Raw genomic sequence first — 18,259 nt, forward strand, 5'->3', positions numbered from 1 at the left:
TGCTCCTTCCTCCCGGGAAACCCGCCCTTCCGCCCTCAGAATTCCCGCCCAGAGTTCAAGTTGGAAGTATGGAGCGGGCCCTCAGGTCGGTGGCTCGCTCCCCTTCCGGGGACGTGGGGAGAGTGGCCGGGACAGAAGACAGGGCCTCGGTCCCTGCCACCTACCGAAAAGACTTCCGTGTGCGCTGCACCTCGAAGCGGGCCGTGACGGAAATGCTAGAACTGTGCAGCAGCTTCGTGCAAAAGCTCGGGGACGCGCTGCCTGAGGAGATTCGGGAGCCCGCGCTGCGAGATGCGCAGTGGGTACGGGCCCAGTAGCCATCTCTTGTCTTTTCACCCGCTTTCTCCACACCCCGGTCTTAGTGGTCAGGAGGAGCCCACGGCCGGTTTTGGCAGAGTTTAACGGTGCCCGGGAACGCGAGGGAACGAGATAGATGCTGGAGGCAGCTGGGTGTTGTTAGTTAGGCCAGTGCTGTCCGACCGAAAAATTGAAGGCGAGCCATGTATGTCACTTGAAATTAAAAGGAAGAAAATAGGTGAAATTAATGATATTTATTTAACCGTGTCCAAGATACCATTTAAACTTGTAATAATTAAAAAAAAAAGGAACAGCTAGTTTACATTCTTTGGTTCATACCAAGCTTTTCACATCTGTCTTAAACTTAAACCTGATGTCCTTTTCCACTAGCTACATTTTAAGGCTTCAGCAGCCACGAAGTGGCTAGATTGTCCCCTGTTGGACGGCGTAGACAGAGACTCAGAAAGGAGAATCCGGGAAGTCAGTCACCAGGCTAGCTTTTGGTCTTTTTGCTTGTTTTTAGAATATCTTGTAAAGAGAGCGAAAACATTTTCTCTACGAGTCTAAAGTAGGTAAGGAAGCTTCCCATTATAAACTTCACTAAGATCACACCCACCCTTATAATCCGTTTCCCCTTCCTTTCTCAAGTATTTTGCAAAGCTCTGTAGAAGATGAGTTGTTTTTTTGGGGGGGGGGGGTCGCGTGGGGGAAGACAGAAATTGAGGGATTTGTGCCAGTCTGAAGAAAGCACACAACCTATTTATATACAGGGGGAAATGTCAAAATGTTTGTAATGCAGTACAGTTTTACTGACCACAATGCAAACAAAATAAAGTTAAGTGGATGAAGAATGTTGGAACACTCCCTGGGTTGTGATTCTGTGTTCCCGTATTATATACACTGACTTTTATATCATTCCCCCCTTGCTAGCAAGGGAAGGATAGAGACATACCTGAGGACGTTTTTAGTAGTAGTTTCACAGGAGAAGACTTGTTTGTGTAATGATCTTAGCATTTACCCCTTTCCAGGAAGTGCTAAGGTACTTAGAACATTAGTTCTCCTTACAGGAAAAGAGGAACTTGGCTTAACCGATTATACTTTATTAATGGATGAGAAAGTAAATTAGAAGATAAAAGATGTGAAGACTTAAACTACCAAGGGAATTCACTTGTGTTTTAATTAAGAAAACAGATAAAAGGCGGAGGCTTCAGGAATGTTGACATCTCTATCTAAAACTGCATAATATAGTAACATTTTTTGTGATAGTTTTTTAAAAATTTATTTTATTGAAGTATAGTTGATTTACAATGTTGTGTTAATTTCTACTGTATAACAAAATGATTCAGTTATACATATATATGCTTTCTTTTCCATTATGGTTTATCACAGAATATTGAATATAGTTCTCTGTGATGTACATCAGGACCTTGTTGTTTATCCATTTTACACGTAAAAGTTTGCATCTGCTAATCTTAAACTTCTAATCCATCCTTCTCCCACCCACCTCCTGCTTTGTACACACAAGTCTCTTCTCTATGTCTGTGACTTTGTTTCATAGACACGTTCTTCTGTGTCATATTTTAGATTCTGCATATAAATGATATCATATATCTTTGTCTGTCGGACTTTCTTCACTTTAATGTGATAATCTCCGAGTCCATCCATGTTTGGCAAATGGCTTTATTCCATCTTTTTTGCGGTTGAGGAGTATTCCATTGTGTATGTGCCGCATCTTTATGCTTCATCTGTCGATGGACATTTAGGTTGTTTCCATGTCTTGGCTATTATAAATAGTGCTGCAGCGAACACTGGGATGCGCATCTTTTTTTTTTTTCAGTTATTTATTTTTGTATTTGGCTGGATCTTCGTCGCTGCGCGAGGACTTTCTCTACTTGCGGCTAGTGGGGGCTGCTCTTTAGTTGCTATGCTCGGAGCTCTCTTTGTGGTGACTTCGCTTGCTGTGGAGCACTGGCTCTAGGGCATGCGGGCTCCAGTAGTTGTGGTATGTGGGCTCAGTAGTCGCAGCTCCTCGATTTGAGAGCCTAAGCTCAGTAGCTGTGGTGCATGGACTTAGTTGTAGTTGCCTCTTGGCATGTGGGATCTTCCCAGACCAGGGATTGAAGTCATGTCCCTTTGCATGGTGGGCAGATTTTTAACCACTGGACCACCAGGGAAGTCCTGCATATCTTTTCAAATTTTATTTAGTACTTTTCTCCAGATAGATATGCCCAGGAGTAGGATGCAGATCATATGGCAACTCTTAATTTTTTGAGGAAATTCCATACTGTTTGCCATAGTGGTTGTATCAGTTTACATTCCCACCAATCATGAAAGAGGGTAGCATTTATAATCTGTAGACTTTTTATTTAAGGCTTTCAAAAATTAATTAGTTAATTTTGGCTGCACTGAGTCTTCATTGCTGTGCTCAGGCTTTCTAGAGGCAGGCGGGTTTCTTGTGGCAGTGGCTTCTCTTGTTGCAGAACACAGACTCGAGGTACACCGGCTTAGTTACCCCACAGCATGTGGAATCTTCCCAGACCAGGAATCAAATCTGTGTCCCCTGAATTGGCAGGTGGATTCTTATCCACTGGACCACTAGGAAAGTCCTGTGTATTTTTTTCTTTTAATATTTTAATTTATTTATAATGGGTGTGGGTAGTGGGCTGGGGACAGAGATTGAAAATAACAATCCAAAAACAACAGAGATAGAGGGTGTGGACAGCGTATTCATTTCCTATTGTTGATGTAACAAGTTACCACACTGAGTGGCTTACAGTGATGCAAAGGTATTATCTGACAGTTGTGGAGGGCAGAAGTCCTGAAGTCGGTGCTGGCAGGGCTGCAGTTCTTCTGGCGGCTCTGGGGTGTATCCCTGCCCTTGCCTTTCCCAGCTCCTGGAGGCTGCACTCATGGCTCCTTCCTTCATCTTCAGAGCTCTGACTTCTGCTCACACATCCCTTCCCTCTGATTTTGACACTCCTGCCCTTTTTTTTGGTATGGACCCTTGTGATTACATTGGGCCCACCTGAATAATCAAGCACAGTCTTCACATCTCATGATCCTTTATTTATCACAACCAGCAAAATCCCCCCTTTTTTCTGTATGAGATGACATATTCACAGGTCCTGGGGACTAGAATGCAGACATCTCTGGGGGCCATTATTCAGCTACCACAATTTTTTTTTTAATTGGAGGATAATTGCCTAACAATGTGGTGTTGGTTTTTGCTGTACAACAACGTGAATCAGCCATAAGTATACATATAGCCCCTCCCTCTCGAATCTCCCTCCCACCCCTCTACCCCACCATACCACACCCCTGCCTTCCCACGCCTCTCAGAAGTCACAGAGCACCAGGCTGAACTCTGTGGGTTATATAGCAGCTTCCAGGGCATGTGAGATCTTCCCAGACTGGGGATTGAACCCACGTTCCCTGCACTGGCCAGGTCGATTCTAAGCCAGCCATCTGCTGTACACGTGGGAGGGTGTGTGTGTCAGTGCTGCTCTCTCAGTTCATCCCACCCTCTCCTTCCCTTGCTGTGTCCACACGTCCATTCTCTACGTGTGTCTCCATTCCTGCCCTGCAGATAGATTCATCAGCACCATTTTTCTAGATTCCATATGAACGTGAAGTCGCTCAGTCATGTCTGACTCTTTGCGACCCCATGGAGTGTAGCCTACCAGGCTCCTCCCTCCATGGGATTCTCCAGGCAAGAGTACTGGAGTGGGTTGCCATTTCCTTCTCCAGGGGATCTTCCGGACCCAGGGATCGAACCCCGGTCTCCCGCATTCCAGGCAGAGTCTTTAACCTCTGAGCCACCAGGGAAGGTTCCATATATATGTATTAATATATGATATTTATTTTTCATTTCTGACTCACTTCACTTGTATAACAGGCGCTAGGTTCATCCACCTCAGTTCAGTTGACTCAAATTTGTTTGGTTTTATGGCTGAGTAATATTCCATCGTATATACGTACTGTAACTTCTTTATCCTTTCGTCTGTTGATGGACGCCTAGGTTGTTTCCATGTCCTGTCTATTGTAAATAGTGCTGCAGTGAATACTGAGGTACAAATTATGGTTTACTCAGAGCATGTGCCCAGTCGTGGGGTTGCTGGGTCATACGGTAGTTTTATTCCTAGTTTTTTAAGGAGCCTCCGTATTGTTCTCCACAGTGTCTATATTGCATTCCCACCAACAGTGCAGTACATTCTCTGCAGAATTTATTGTTTTGTAGATTTCTTAATGATGGCCATTCTGACTGGTGTGCGGTGATACCTCACTTTAGTTTTGATTTGCATTTCTCTAATACTTAATAAAGTAACATTTAAAAAAATGGATACAACTGTACAATGAATATTAAAAAGACAATTTGGATAATTCTTGAATAGAACTGGATAGAGTAAGGATTTTACTTTATAAAAATCTTTAAAGTATAGAATACATACTCTAACTCATAATTATCAGTCATCATTTGATTTAAGCTTATTTTTTCCTTTCTTAAAAATTTATTTTTAAATTGAAGGATAATTTTAAGCTTATTTTTAATTATATAAAATGTATTCTCTTTATGAAAAATAGCATAAAGCAGAAATCTTTGAATTCCTCTCCACTATCCTTCTTCCTTCTTGGAAATAACTTACTATTTTGGAGGATATAATCCTTCTCTTTTTTGGCTTTAAAGCTATCTCTCTGTTTTAAAAAGTGTTCCTTTTTTTTTTTTTTAAATACTAATAGTGTCATGCTGATGAATTGTTAACATCCTGCTTTTTGTTTAAAAAACCAAATATGTCTTTATTATTTGTTAATGTTATATAGAGATGTACTTCATTCTTTTAGTATTGTATGATATGGGTATATTGTATATTTAGCCATTCTCCTAATTTTGAATTTAGATATTTTTCCCTCAATATTTCATAATTTCAAACAGAACTGAAATAAGCATGTTCAGTTTATCTTCTTTATGTTTTTATGAGAATGGTCCTTTAGGTTATATTGATAGACGTGAAATTGTTGGGCTATAAGGAATGTGTGTTTAAAATTTGGATGATACCATCAAATTCCTTTAGTTTTTTACTTTTTAATGTATTACGAACATTTTTAAAGTTACAAAAAATAGCCTAGCACAGTGAACATCCATATGTCCATCACCAAATTTAGCAGTTACCAAAAATATGTTATACTTCTTATTTTAAAGCAAATTGCATCTCTCATGTCATTTTATCATTACATACTTCAAAGTATATCTCAAAAAAAAAAAAGAGTCCTAGGACTTTCCTGGTGGTCGGTCCAGTGGTTAAGAATCTGCCTTGCAGTGCAAGGGATGTGGGTTCAACCCCCAGTGCGGGAAGAACTCACATGCTGTAGAGTAACTAAGCCCAAGCACTGAAACACTGATCCCAAGTGCCACAACTAGAGAGTCTGTGTAAATCCATTTACTGTAGTGAAAGATCCCCAGTGATGCAATGAAAATCCCGTGTGCTGCAACTAAGACCCAACGCAGTCCCCCCTTCCCCCAAAATATAGTCCATTGTAAAGTAGAAATTAATTTCACTTTGTTTTAAGCCTGTGTATTTTCCCACTTGTTAACACTGACCCTCATTCAGCAGCAAATGTATTACTTATACCCTTGAGATTCATTTGAGCCCAATTTGTTAGCTTGTTTTCCTTTCATTTACTTCCCTGGTGGCTCAGATGGTAAAGCATCTGTCTACAATGCGGGAGACCTGAGTTCGATCCCTGGGTTGGGAAGATCCCCTGGAGAAGGAAGTGGCAATCCACTCCAGTACTACTGCCTGGAAAATCCCATGGACAGAGTAGCCTGGTAGGCTACAGTCCATGGGGTCGCAAAGAGTTGGACACGACTGAGCGACTTCACTTTCACTTTCCTTTCATTTAGTAAGTAAATTCTTTTTGTTTGCACCAATATTGTAAAACTTTTCATCACATTTTCTCATTCTCTTAATGGCTGTTGGAACTAAAATGTAGGTAGAATAAGTGATTCAAATGGAATCTCACTTCATTGAAAAGCATAAGCATACTAGTAATCTAGTCGTCTACTTTTTTTATATTCTCTATCACAAATCTGAATTGTCCAAATGTTTGAATTCAGTATTTAAAGTTATTTTCAGTGACTTGATTTTTGTGACTTTATTGCAGACTTTCGAATCGGCTGTGCAAGAGAATGTCAGCATTAATGGGCAAGCATGGCAGGAAGCTTCAGACGATTGCTTTATGGGTATGTGACTTCACTTTGTCCCTCTGTCATTCATTTCTGAGTTATTTTTGTAGCCATTCCATTTTATTTCCTGCCATGTCACATGGAAGATTCCTTCTAGGATCTTAGTTCCCCAACCAGGGATCAAGCCCATGCCCCCTGTAGTGGAAGCTTGAAGTCCTAACCATTGGACTACCAGGGAATTCCTACCTGTTTTCAATGTCACCTCTTTACTGGCAGAGTTCCTTTACTGGAAGAAAAGAGAAAATTAATCTAGAATACTATTAAGGTCATACACTGAGGCAAAAAACATAGTGGTTACCATGATCCTTTATATATGCCATCTGGCATTCCCACAAGACTTTCATCTGATCAGTCTTCAAAAGTACCCTTGTCAGTAGCTTATTGGAAAATACAATACCAGAGAACTATCGTGAGATGAAGAAGCAGGCCCAGAGAATTAAGCATATTCCTATGCTTAATACTTTATAAATCAAATTATATTTTTATAATTGATCCTTTGAGTAGATAGTGAAATACTCTTAGAAATGTGAAGTTAGACTGTGTAAGTACCATATAAAGAATGAGTTTAATATTTGCAGAAACCTCCTTAAAAAGACAGAATATTTTGCTGGTCCAGGCAGACTAGATTGCACCCTACCTAATAAAGGTGACATATTTAAAGAAATTCAAGTTTTAATAGAAAATGGTCAGTGTAGGAAGGAAAAAAATGTAGTAGAAAAAGAATGATCAGCGTGGGAAGAGAGACAGAATTCTCCAGCAATGTCCAGGAAAAGGGCTGTCCTGACAGGAGGACTGTCAGGTGACCTTACTGGTTGCCACGGTGATAGTGCAGAGATCTGACCAGTGTAGACTGATGTCTCTGCTAGCTGTTAAGATTAACCACTTAAACCTTTGAGCTTATTCCAAGCCCTGTCAAGTAATTCTCTATGGCTATAGTTTTTCTTTTCAGCATTAAGATAATTCTTTGCTCAGAAGACTTTACTCTCTACTCCTTGGCATCATTATAATTACCTCTTCAAAGACACCCAGAGTTCACTTTGTGGTTTACATGTTAAAATGGAAAAAACAACATCAGATTTTTCAACTGTTATCAGAGTGATTGCCAATTAGTGGGGAAAGGCAGCATATCAGAATCACCTAGGAGTATTTTCAAACTAGACAGCCTTTACTGGGTGTTTATGTGACTGTTGTTCTGTGAAGTCAGTTTGGAACTGCTGTGTTGTTCGGTCCAGACTGCCTTTAGTGTATGATTCATCAGTTTATAGATCAACATGTGTATTTTCTGACAGGTTGACAGCATGAGTGGATGGCTGAAACCTGGATGTTCTCTGTCCCTTTCCCCCCCCTTATAACTCTGAGGGGAAATAGTTGAGAATACTGCAGTTTTACCTTCTTTCATGGGCACTTAATAAATGTCAGACACCATACCAAGTTCCAGGAAATAAATGAAAAGATATGACTCTTACCATTTAGGAACTCATCATTAAAGGAAGGAAATAGACAAAAACGCATTACTCCTCAGAAAGTGGGAGAAGACATAACAGAGTAGGTTGCTATTAAATGCATTTAATAAATAAAAGTATAGACAGAAAGGAGGTTGGAAGGACGTTTGAAGCAAAGAAAAAAGCATGTCCAAGGCACAAAGTGAAAGTCGCTCAATCATGCCCAACTCTTTGCCACCCCATGGACTATACAGTCCTTGGAATTCTCCAGGCCAGAATACTGGAGTGGGTAGCCTGTCCCTTCTCCAGCGGATCTTCCCGACTCAGGAATCAAACTGGGGTCTCCTGCACTGCAGGTGGAGTCTGCACTGCAGCTGAGCTATCAGGGAAGCCCTAAAGGCACAAAGGAGTGATATGTTTGGAAAATGTCAGAAGTGAATTGAGATAGATGAGGCCAAGTTGGGACCAAATCCCATAAAGCCCAGTAGAGTATGCTGAGGAATATGTACTTTATCCTGTAGATCAGGGGTCCCCAACCTCTGATGATCTGAGGTGGAACTGATGTAATAATAATGTAAGTAAAGTGCACAGTATATGTAATGCCCCTAAACCACCTCCCCATAGTCCCCTCTTACCTTAAGGGGATGTATCCAGATTGTCCAGTTGATGCCTAAAATCTCAGATAGTACCAAACCCTGTGTATACTATTTAAAAAAAAATTGTATTGAAGTATAGTTTACAATGTTGCTCTTCTTCTGTACAGCAAAGTGACTCAATAATATACATGTATTATATTCTTTTCCATTATGGTTTGTCACAGAATATTGAGTACAGTTCCCAGTGCTAGTAGGCCTTTGTTGTTTATCCATCCTATATATAATTATGATAAAGTTTAGTTTAGAAATTAAGCTTAATGAGATTAACAACAATAACTAATAATAAAATAGAACGATTATAATAATATTCTGTAATGAAAGTTATGTGAATGTGGTCTCTTTCCCTCACTCTCAGAATATCTTACTGTATAAATTTAATGCCTTTTCTGTCTGAACTAAAGACTTACCATGCACTGTGGCTGTAACCTTTGCAGTTTGAGGAATGACAACAAAGCTAACACAAATTTCTTTTTTCTTCTTCACAATTTCATGGATAGAAGATTTATTCTTACCGTAGATCTTAGCAATCTCAGCCTACAATATTTTTCCTTATTAAGTTGCAGACTTCTGCCTTTTCACTTAATGGAAGCACCTTACAGCTTCTCTTTGCTGTATTTTATTTTTTAAAAAATTCATTTATCATTTTTGGCTGTGTTGGGTCTCTGATGCTCCACGGGTTTTTCTCTGTTAATGGATGTGGCGAGCAGGGGCTGCTCTCTAGTTGTGGTGTGTGGGCTTCTCCTTGAGGTGGCTTCCCTTGTTGCAGAGCATGGGCTCAGGGCTCAGGCTTCAGTAGCTGCGGCTCGTGGGCTCTAGAGCACAGGCTCAATTAGCTGTGGGCTTAGTTGCTCCGCAGCATGTGGGATCTTCCCAGACAAGGGATCGAATCTGTGTCACCTGCATTGGCCGGCAGATTCTTTACCACTGAGCCACCAGGGAAGCCCTTCTTTGCCCTGTTTAAATTGCCAGCATCACAACTCTTGTGCTTTGGGGCCATTATTAAGTAAAATAGGGTTGGTTGAACACAGACACAGAGATACTGCAACAGTGGATCTGATAACCAAGGTGGCTGCCAAATGACTAATGGGCAGGATAGACTGGACAAAGGGATGGTTCATGTCTTGGGTGGGATGGAGCAGGACAGCCTGAGATTTCATCATGCTACTCAGAATGGCACACAATTTAATACTTAGGAATTGTTTATTTCTGAAATTTTTCATTTAATATTTTCAGACTGTGGTTGACCATGGGTAACTGAAACTGCAGAAAGTGAAACCACAGATAAGGGTGCACTACTGTAACAAGAAAAAGTGTGTGTTTTAGAATCTAACTGCTGACTGTGTCCGGGACAGATTGGAGAAGGGAGAAATTCAAGGGAGAACCTCTCAGACCTTAGGAAGTTATTGCAGTAACACAGCCAAAGACGGTGAAGACCACCCTAAGAAAGAGAAAAGAAAGATGGGTTCGAGAGATGTTCAGAAGATAGAATTAATAGGGTTTGTATTTGATCTAATACATAGAATCAATTAGTAAGTTTCACAAGGACAGAGGCTTTTGTGTTTTGTTCACTGAGATTATTGTGCATATGAGTGAACAAATGAAAGAATGAATATACAAGTGAGACCAACTTTCTCCTTGCCCCTCTACTCTGAGAGGGCTATCCCCCGTGCCCGAATGAAGATCAAAGATCACACATGCTGCAGCTGTGCCCTTGTGTAGCCAAATAAATAAATATATTTTTTAAAAAAGAGTTAAAAAGTAAGTTCCTTGAGAGCAGGGAATATATATATTTTTCTCATCACTATATTTTCAGTACTTGGCTTGGCACATGGTATATGGTTGGCCAAAGGTTCCTTTGGTTTTTCAAGTAAAAAATAAGACAGTCTTTCATTTTCATCAAGAACTTCACTGAACAACATATTCACTGTTTTGTTCCACTACCTTCTGCCATTTTTCAGGCAACTTCATAATTCCATCTTCCCAAAACTTTTTATCTTTTTAAGCAAAGAACTGTTCAGGTTCCTTTTACAGTCTTCCAGGAAACAAATTTTTTCCATTAAGAGAATTTTGTAAAGACTGAAATGGGCACTTGAAGGTGCAGTGTCTGGTGAATATAGTGATTGAAATTAGGACTTCCCAGCCAGGCTGTAATGGTTTTTGTCGGGTCATCAAAGAAGCATGTGGTCTTGGGTTATCTCGATGGAAGATGATGTGTTTTCTGTTGACTGATTCCAGACACTTTTCACCTATTGCTTGGAAGCAGCACTTGTTGGAATGAATTGTTTGGTTTTCTGGAAGGAGCTCATAATAGAGGTCTCTTCTGTTCCACACTATTGTACAATATCCACTTTTCATCTCCTGTCACATTTGCTTTAAAACAGGACATTTTTCATTATGTTTCATTAGAGAATCACATATGGAAATATGCTCAAGAAGGTTTTTTTTGCTTAACTTATGCGAAACCTAAACATCAAGTGATGAACATAACCAGGCTGTGCAAATGATTTTCAGTGCTAGATTTGGATATTTTGAGTATATTTTGACTATCTTCTGCATGGTGTAATGTTGACTGTTCTCGATTAATGTCTCAATTTGATCGCTCATAACTTCAGTTGGTCTACCTACCCATGGAGCATTGTCCCTTTAGAAAACTCCAGCATGAAACTTCACAAACTACTTTTGACATGTTCAGTTGGTCACAGCATCTTCTCTATACACTGCACAAAATTTTCTTTTGTGTTTCAGGTGTATTTTTACGTTTCTTGAAATAATAAAGCATAATATGCTGAAAATGTTGCTTTCTTCTTCTATGATCAATATTAAAATGGCTACTCAAAAATTCACCAATTGATAAGCTTTTTTTTAAAATACACCCTGATATGACAGCTGTCACAGTACACTCTTAACAAAATTGTTAATGAAATTTAAGACAATTAAGCACTACTAGAGCTAGTTACGGGAAAAAACAAACAAACCTTTTGGCCAACCCAGTACGTATTTGTTTAGTCGCTAAGTCGTATCCAACTTTTTATGACCCTATAAACTGTAGCCGGAGAAGGCAGTGGCACCCCACTCCAGTACTCTTGCCTGGAAAATCCCATGGATGGAGGAGCCTGGTAGGCTGCAGTCCATAGGGTTGCTAAGAGTTGGGCACGACTGAGCAACTTTACTTTCACTTTTCACTTTCATGCATTGGAGAAGGAAATGGCAACCTGCTCCAGTGTTCTCGCCTGGAGAATCCCAGGGACAGAGGAGCCTAGTGGGCTGCCATCTGTGGGGTCGCACAGAGTCGGACACGACTGAAGTGACTTAGCAGCAGCAGCAGCAGCATAGACTGTAGCCTGCCAGGTTCCTCTGTCCATGGGATTTCCCAGGCAAGAATACTGGAGTGGGTTGCCATTTCCTTCTCCAGGGGATCTTCCTGACCCAGGGATTGAACCCACGTCTCCTGCATTGAGGTGAATTCCTTACCCCTGAGCCAATGGGGATGCCAGAGTAATGACAAATTCTTCCCTGCTTAAATTTATGTCAGCAAATTTGGAAAACTCAGCAGTGGCCACAGTACTGGAAAAGATCAGTTTTCATTCCAATCCCAAAGAAAGGCAGTGCCAAAGAATGCTCAAACTACTGCACAATTGCATGCATCTCACACACTAGCAAAGTAATGCTCAAAATTCTCCAAACCAGGCTTCAGCAGTACATGAACCATGAACTTCCAGATGTTCAAGCTGGATTCAGAAACACAGAGGAACCAGAGATCAAATTGCCAACATCTGTTGGATCATCGAAAAAGCAAGAGAGTTCCAGAAAAACATCTATTTCTGCTTTGTTGACTATACCAAAGCCTTTGACTCTGGGGATCACAACAAACTGAAAAATTCTTCAAGAGATGGGAATACCAGACCACCTGACCTGACTCTTGAGAAACCTGTATGCAGGTCAGGAAGCAACAGTTAGAACTGGACAGCAACAGACTGGTTCCAAATCGGGAAAGGAGTATGTCAAGGCTGTATATTGTCACCCTGCATATTTAACTTCATGCAGAGTACATCATAAGAAATGCTGGGCTGGAAGAAGCACAAGCTGGAATCAAGATTGCCAGGAGAAATATCAATAACCTCAGATATGCAGGTGACACCACCCTTATGGCAGAAAGTGAAGAAGAACTAAAGAGCCTCTTGATGAACGTGAAAGAGGAGAGTGAAAAAGTTGGTTAAAACTCAATATTCAGAAAACTAAGATCACGGCATCCGATCCCATCACTTTATGGCAAATAGATGGGGAAACAATGGAAACAGTGTCAGACTTTATTTTTGGGGGCTCCAAAATCACTGCAGATGGTGACTGCAGCCATGAAATTAAAAGACACTTACTCCTTGGAAGGAAAGTTATGACCAACCTAGACAGAATATTAAAAAGCAGAGACATTACTTTGCCCACAAAGGTCTGTCTAGTCAAGGCTATGGTTTTTCCAGTAGTCATGTATGGATGTGAGAGGTGGACTATAAAGAAAGCTGAGTGCTGAAGAATTGATGCTTTTGAACTGTGGTGTTGGAGAAGACTCAAGAGTCCCTTGGACTGCAAGGAGATCCAACCAGTCCATCCTAAAGGAAATCAGTCTTGAATATTCATTGGAAGGACTGATGCTGAAGCTGAAACTCCAATACTTTGGCCACCTGATGCAAAGAACTGACTCTTTGGAAAAGAACTTGGTGTGCTGAGAAAGATTGAAGGCAGGAGGAGAAGGGGATGACAGAGGATGAGATAGTTGGATGGCATCACCGACTCGATGGGCGTGAATCTGAGTAGACTCTGGGAGTTGGTGATGGACAGGGAGGCCTGACGTGCTGCGGTCCATTGGGTCACAAAGAGTTGGACACTGAACTAAATTTATACATTTCAGTTTTTAGCTTTATCATTAGATGGCGCTAAGAAACCATTTTCTCTACACAGAAGATTTACCTGGGAGACTTGTTTTTCATAGCTGATTGTGAAATAGTAACAATATTCCTTTCAGGCTAGTGATTGAACTTTTAAAATAATGAATTAAAATATAGGGAAGGCTGCTCATTTAAATGAATATTCAAAGTAATAATGACTATATCTCATAATGCTCTCAGAAGAAGTAATTTAGTTGGACTTAGTGAATATTTTTTTGAAGAATGAAAGGTCATACGTGACCTCATTAATCTTTACCTGATATGTACGTTTATGCTGATGTATGTCAGCAGTGTCTCAAAATGTTCCCCAGTATGTATTTAACATGTTTCAGACGTCTCCATAATGAAGCTCTCTACTCAGTAAGATAAATAGATCTATTTCTGCCATAGACTTTGACATAGCAGAACACACAGGATGCAAAATCAGTTAAGCCGAGGACATAGCTTTTTAGTATTTTTGACTATTTAATGTTCGCTACTTTAAAAAAATAATTTCCAGGGACTTCCCTGGTGGTCCAGTGATAAGAATGCGGCTTGCAATGCAGGGGACCAGGGTTCCTTCCCTGGTCAGAAACTTAGATCCCACATGCCCTGGGGTAACTAAGCCACAACTGGAGAGCCCCCATGCCATCCAATACAGCCAAATAAATAAGTAAAAATGAAAAATAATTTTCAAAATAAGGTTAATGTATTCCCTGCATTCATTTCATCTGAGGTGCTTAATTTCTGGGCCTCATTCCAGAGACCTCTGTTGAGAATCAAAATTTCTCCCCTTCTTACAAAAGAATGTGTACTATATGACTTCACTTATATAAAATTCTAGGAAATGAAAACTAGAATATAGTGATGAAAATTTGGTGAGTGGTTGCCTGGGATAGAGAGCAGTTTGGAAGGAGCTGGAGGGGGACATTACAGGGGAACATAAGGAAACTTTTAGGGTGAGGATTATGTTCATTATCTTGACTGTGGTGGTGGTTTCAAGGGTATACACATGTCAAAACTTACCAAATTGTGTATTTTAAATATGTGCAGTTCACTGTATGACAGTTTTACCTCAGTATAGCTGTTTTTTAGGTATGACAAGTTCTCCAGGTGATTATTCATTCTCTAGGAGTTTGAGAATCAGTACAGTTGACTTTTGAACAACATAGATTTGAACTGCAAGGATCCGCTTATATAGGAATTTTTTTTCACCATATATATACTACAGTACTACATGATTTGTAGTTGGTTGAATACACAGATGTGGAAACTATAAAGTTATGTTTGGATTTTTGATGGTGTGAAGGGTTGGTGCCCATAACTCCCACATTGTTCAAGGGTCTACTGTATTTTAAAACACAGGAAAGCAGCTGATAAGATAGCTTTAGCCAAATCAAAGAAATAATAAAATCAAATGTTAAATGCTTTCAGTGTGGTTCTTTCATTATATTATCATCCTTCTTTCCTTATACTTTATCCTGCAGCCATTTAGAACTTTTTCCTAAAGACTCTTGATCTTGCTGATGCTGTTTTCTCTGCTTCATGTGCTTCTCCATATTATTTTTCCCTACCTTTTTTTAATGCAATTTATTTACACTTATATCAGTATTTCAAGATCCAATTCAAATGTTACTTTCTCTTTAAAGTCTCAGATTCCCAAGGCGTAGTACTGTTCAGGTTGTCCTTTGTCCTGCTAGCATTTTGTTCACACCTCCACTGCTTTTGTGAAGTTGTTTTGCAGTTATCCGTAGTTTCTTCCAGTGAACCATGTGCTTTTAGAGAACAGGGGTTGCGTTATATTCATCTTTGTATTTCTCTCTCTTTTTTTTTAAAGTTATTTTTCTGTCTTGTCATTAAAATTTTCTGTTACAGGGTTAGTTTTACATCATTTGTTATTTGATACAGATTTTAAACTAGTATTTATCTTTAATTTCATATTTACTAGCTTGACATTATAAACTGATAAGGCTTCCAGGTACAACTATACTTTTCATTTCTAATCAGTAGTTCTTCAGAATATATTGTTACTATATTGGTTGGAACTGACACATGTAATATTGTTAGATAGTCTCTTATTTAATATGACTTCATGAAAATTTATTTAACATAATCATAACATTATTAATTTGTCTTAGTTTTTTGCCATAATAGAAAACTCTACATTTTTTTCTTTTTATATTTGCACAGATACTGCATGCTTTAAATTATTCTGTAGATTTTCGCCCACATATATTTTTGTGTGTCTTCTTTAGGCATTAGATTGTTGGATTTTGTCTTAATGCCAGTCAGTATGCTATGCTTTATATTAGAGATTAGTTCATTTGCTTTATACACTTTATTTGATAACTTTCTTCTAATTCCTTTGTCCTGTAAGTTTTTCCTCATTTTGTCTTTTTTTTTTTAGTCATCTTTGTATTTCTCTGATTTGGGCTTGGATTCCCACAGGGGCTCAATAAATAATTGACTTTTAAATGAATAGATGAATCAGTCACCAAAGTGAGGCATCCATTAACTTGCCATTTTTGTTTTCCTTAAATTTTGTGTTTTCTAAATTTTGTTTATTTATGTTACATTTTCATATAGAATATAAACTGTGTTTTAAGGAATTTTTTATATTATTTTTTCACTTGAAATAGATTCTGATATCAAAGTCCTTGAAGACCAGTTTGATGAAATCATAGTTGATTTAGCCACAAAACGTAAGCAGTATCCCAGAAAGATCCTTGAATATGTCATCAAAATCATAAAGGCACAACAAGAGATTCTGGTAAGATGATTTACCTTTAAAATAGTAAATTTTATGTAATGTCTGTTTTACTACAGTAAAAAAGTTAAAGTATAAGATCAAGTGGAGATAAATGATATTTCAGTTTCTTTGTTTTTCATGCCTGAATTACTACTGCTTGTCTATTATAAAACTTCCCCTTTCTAAGTCACTCTAGGTTTTCAATACTGTTGATAATAAAGTAGGATTTGAAGATGGAAGACTGACAATAACTTAATTCTGAGTCCAGGAAGGAGAAAGAAATTTATTTTTTAAGCCTCTTCTATTTGTGATTTGTATTTGGCACATTATTTGTATATAGTTACGTATTTTGGGAGACTCTTGTCTTTGCTATGTATTTTGGGGATGAAGATTGAGACTACCTGTTTATAATGCCAAAATTTGCTTTATGAATTGTGTGTAATTTCTTTTGCTCCAAAAATTATGACGAGGCAGAAGGAGGTTTGCTGGAATGGCATTGCCTATGGAGTGAGACATAAATGTGGCTTTCAGTTTTGCTTAACGGTTTGTCCTTACTTTTTGAAATTAGCATACTCACATATAAATTTTCCAGTTGCTTAGTTTTCAGGAATTGCTTCAGAGAGTGAAGCAGGTACTTTATCTAAAATATTTTACTTATCATTCTATGAGAAAAAATAGTTATAAGCAAAATTTTTCTTATTTCTTCCATAGAAATGTCAGTTCTCCAAGAAATACCCCACTCCTATCTCCCTCATCTACTTTTAAAGTTTCCTCAGGAAAAACATTCAAAATGTATTTATTTTCCAGTATCTTTCTCCCTATTACTACCCTTCCTCCCTGCTCCCACCCTCTCCATCAAAAAACCTGTAGTCAGTATTACATAAAAGAAAGTTTGCTGACCTAGATGAGGTGTTGCTGTGGAAGTTTAAAAATTGATGCAAAAATGAATGGGGTGAGGATACTAAAGACAGCTTTAAAACAAACAAACAAAAAACTTTTTTGGCTCCTGCTGCTTTGGGCATGAGAAAGGACATTTTCCACTTCCTTTTTGCCTGAATTATGGATCCTGTTCTTAGAGTTCTGCTACTGCAGTCCCAGTGTATCACAGGTAGGCATTAGTATGCTGACACTTTTAAAAACAGATTTCTGTGTGAATATGAGTTCAAGTTCTAACCACTTGTCTTAAAATGAACTTTTGAAAAACAGTCCGTTAATAGTTTGAAAACTACCTTATAGTTTAAGATTCTGTCACTATGCCTTTAATTTGCTTGTATGCTTCTTTATGTTGCTGCTGCTTAGTGTATGCAGTAGGTGGCAGTACTCTAAAAGGTATAAATCAGGCTTAATTTGATCTGTTCTTTTCTCCTCCCTTCCCTACAGGATCTAATTTGGACGTTTGTTTTGTTTTGGGTTTTTTTTGGCAAAAGAATGATACTGCTAACTAATATTTATTTATATTAGCCAAAGAAAATGTTTCTGTAAGTCACCTAGTTGTTAATTTAAATCTGTTTTATTTTATGTTTAGAAGCAGTACCACCCTGTTGTACATCTGTTGGACCTAAAATATGACCCTGATCCAGGTGAGCCAGTATTCATTTGTGGTAAAAATGAAGCATGAGCTTGTAACTTTAGGAGTTCCTGATACTCCTTTAAAGGATTTAGCATCAGGGGTATCTTCCCTTTGATGCTCTCACTCCCAGTCAGGTCTTTTTCTCACTTAGGTTTATGAGAACTAGCTCTAAACCTACCATCTCAGAATTTCCAGGGTCAGGACCCAGGAATCTGGACTTCCGTTAAGCAGTCTCCTAACCTAGAGTATTATACCTTCTCCATCTACCTTCTCCTATAATACCCTCCCGTCTTTAATACTATTATATTATCCATTCTTTGCATTACAGCCAAAGTGACTATTAAAGCACTCATAGTATCTTTTCTTCTTGTGATAACCATCATTG

The 18,259-nt window shown here is 38.9% G+C and overlaps 1 protein-coding gene across 2 annotated transcripts in view; it reads left to right on the forward strand.

The window, feature by feature from the left end:
* The first annotated feature begins 9 nt into the window (after window positions 1–9).
* Window positions 10–18,259, forward strand: part of NSL1 (NSL1, MIS12 kinetochore complex component) — a 35,533-nt gene continuing 17,283 nt past the window's right edge. The window contains exons 1-4 of one of the 2 annotated variants that reach the window (XM_027565641.1): window positions 10–302; window positions 6,457–6,535; window positions 16,195–16,325; window positions 17,830–17,884. In XM_027565641.1, the coding sequence (XP_027421442.1) occupies window positions 69–302; window positions 6,457–6,535; window positions 16,195–16,325; window positions 17,830–17,884 (499 nt within the window). In that variant the 5' untranslated portion in view covers window positions 10–68. The remainder of the gene's footprint in view (window positions 303–6,456; window positions 6,536–16,194; window positions 16,326–17,829; window positions 17,885–18,259) is intronic. The other variant, XM_027565640.1, reaches the window with a different exon arrangement.

The sequence above is a fragment of the Bos indicus x Bos taurus genome, chromosome 16 (assembly GCF_003369695.1).
Source record: "Bos indicus x Bos taurus breed Angus x Brahman F1 hybrid chromosome 16, Bos_hybrid_MaternalHap_v2.0, whole genome shotgun sequence".
Lineage (NCBI taxonomy): Eukaryota > Metazoa > Chordata > Mammalia > Artiodactyla > Bovidae > Bos > Bos indicus x Bos taurus.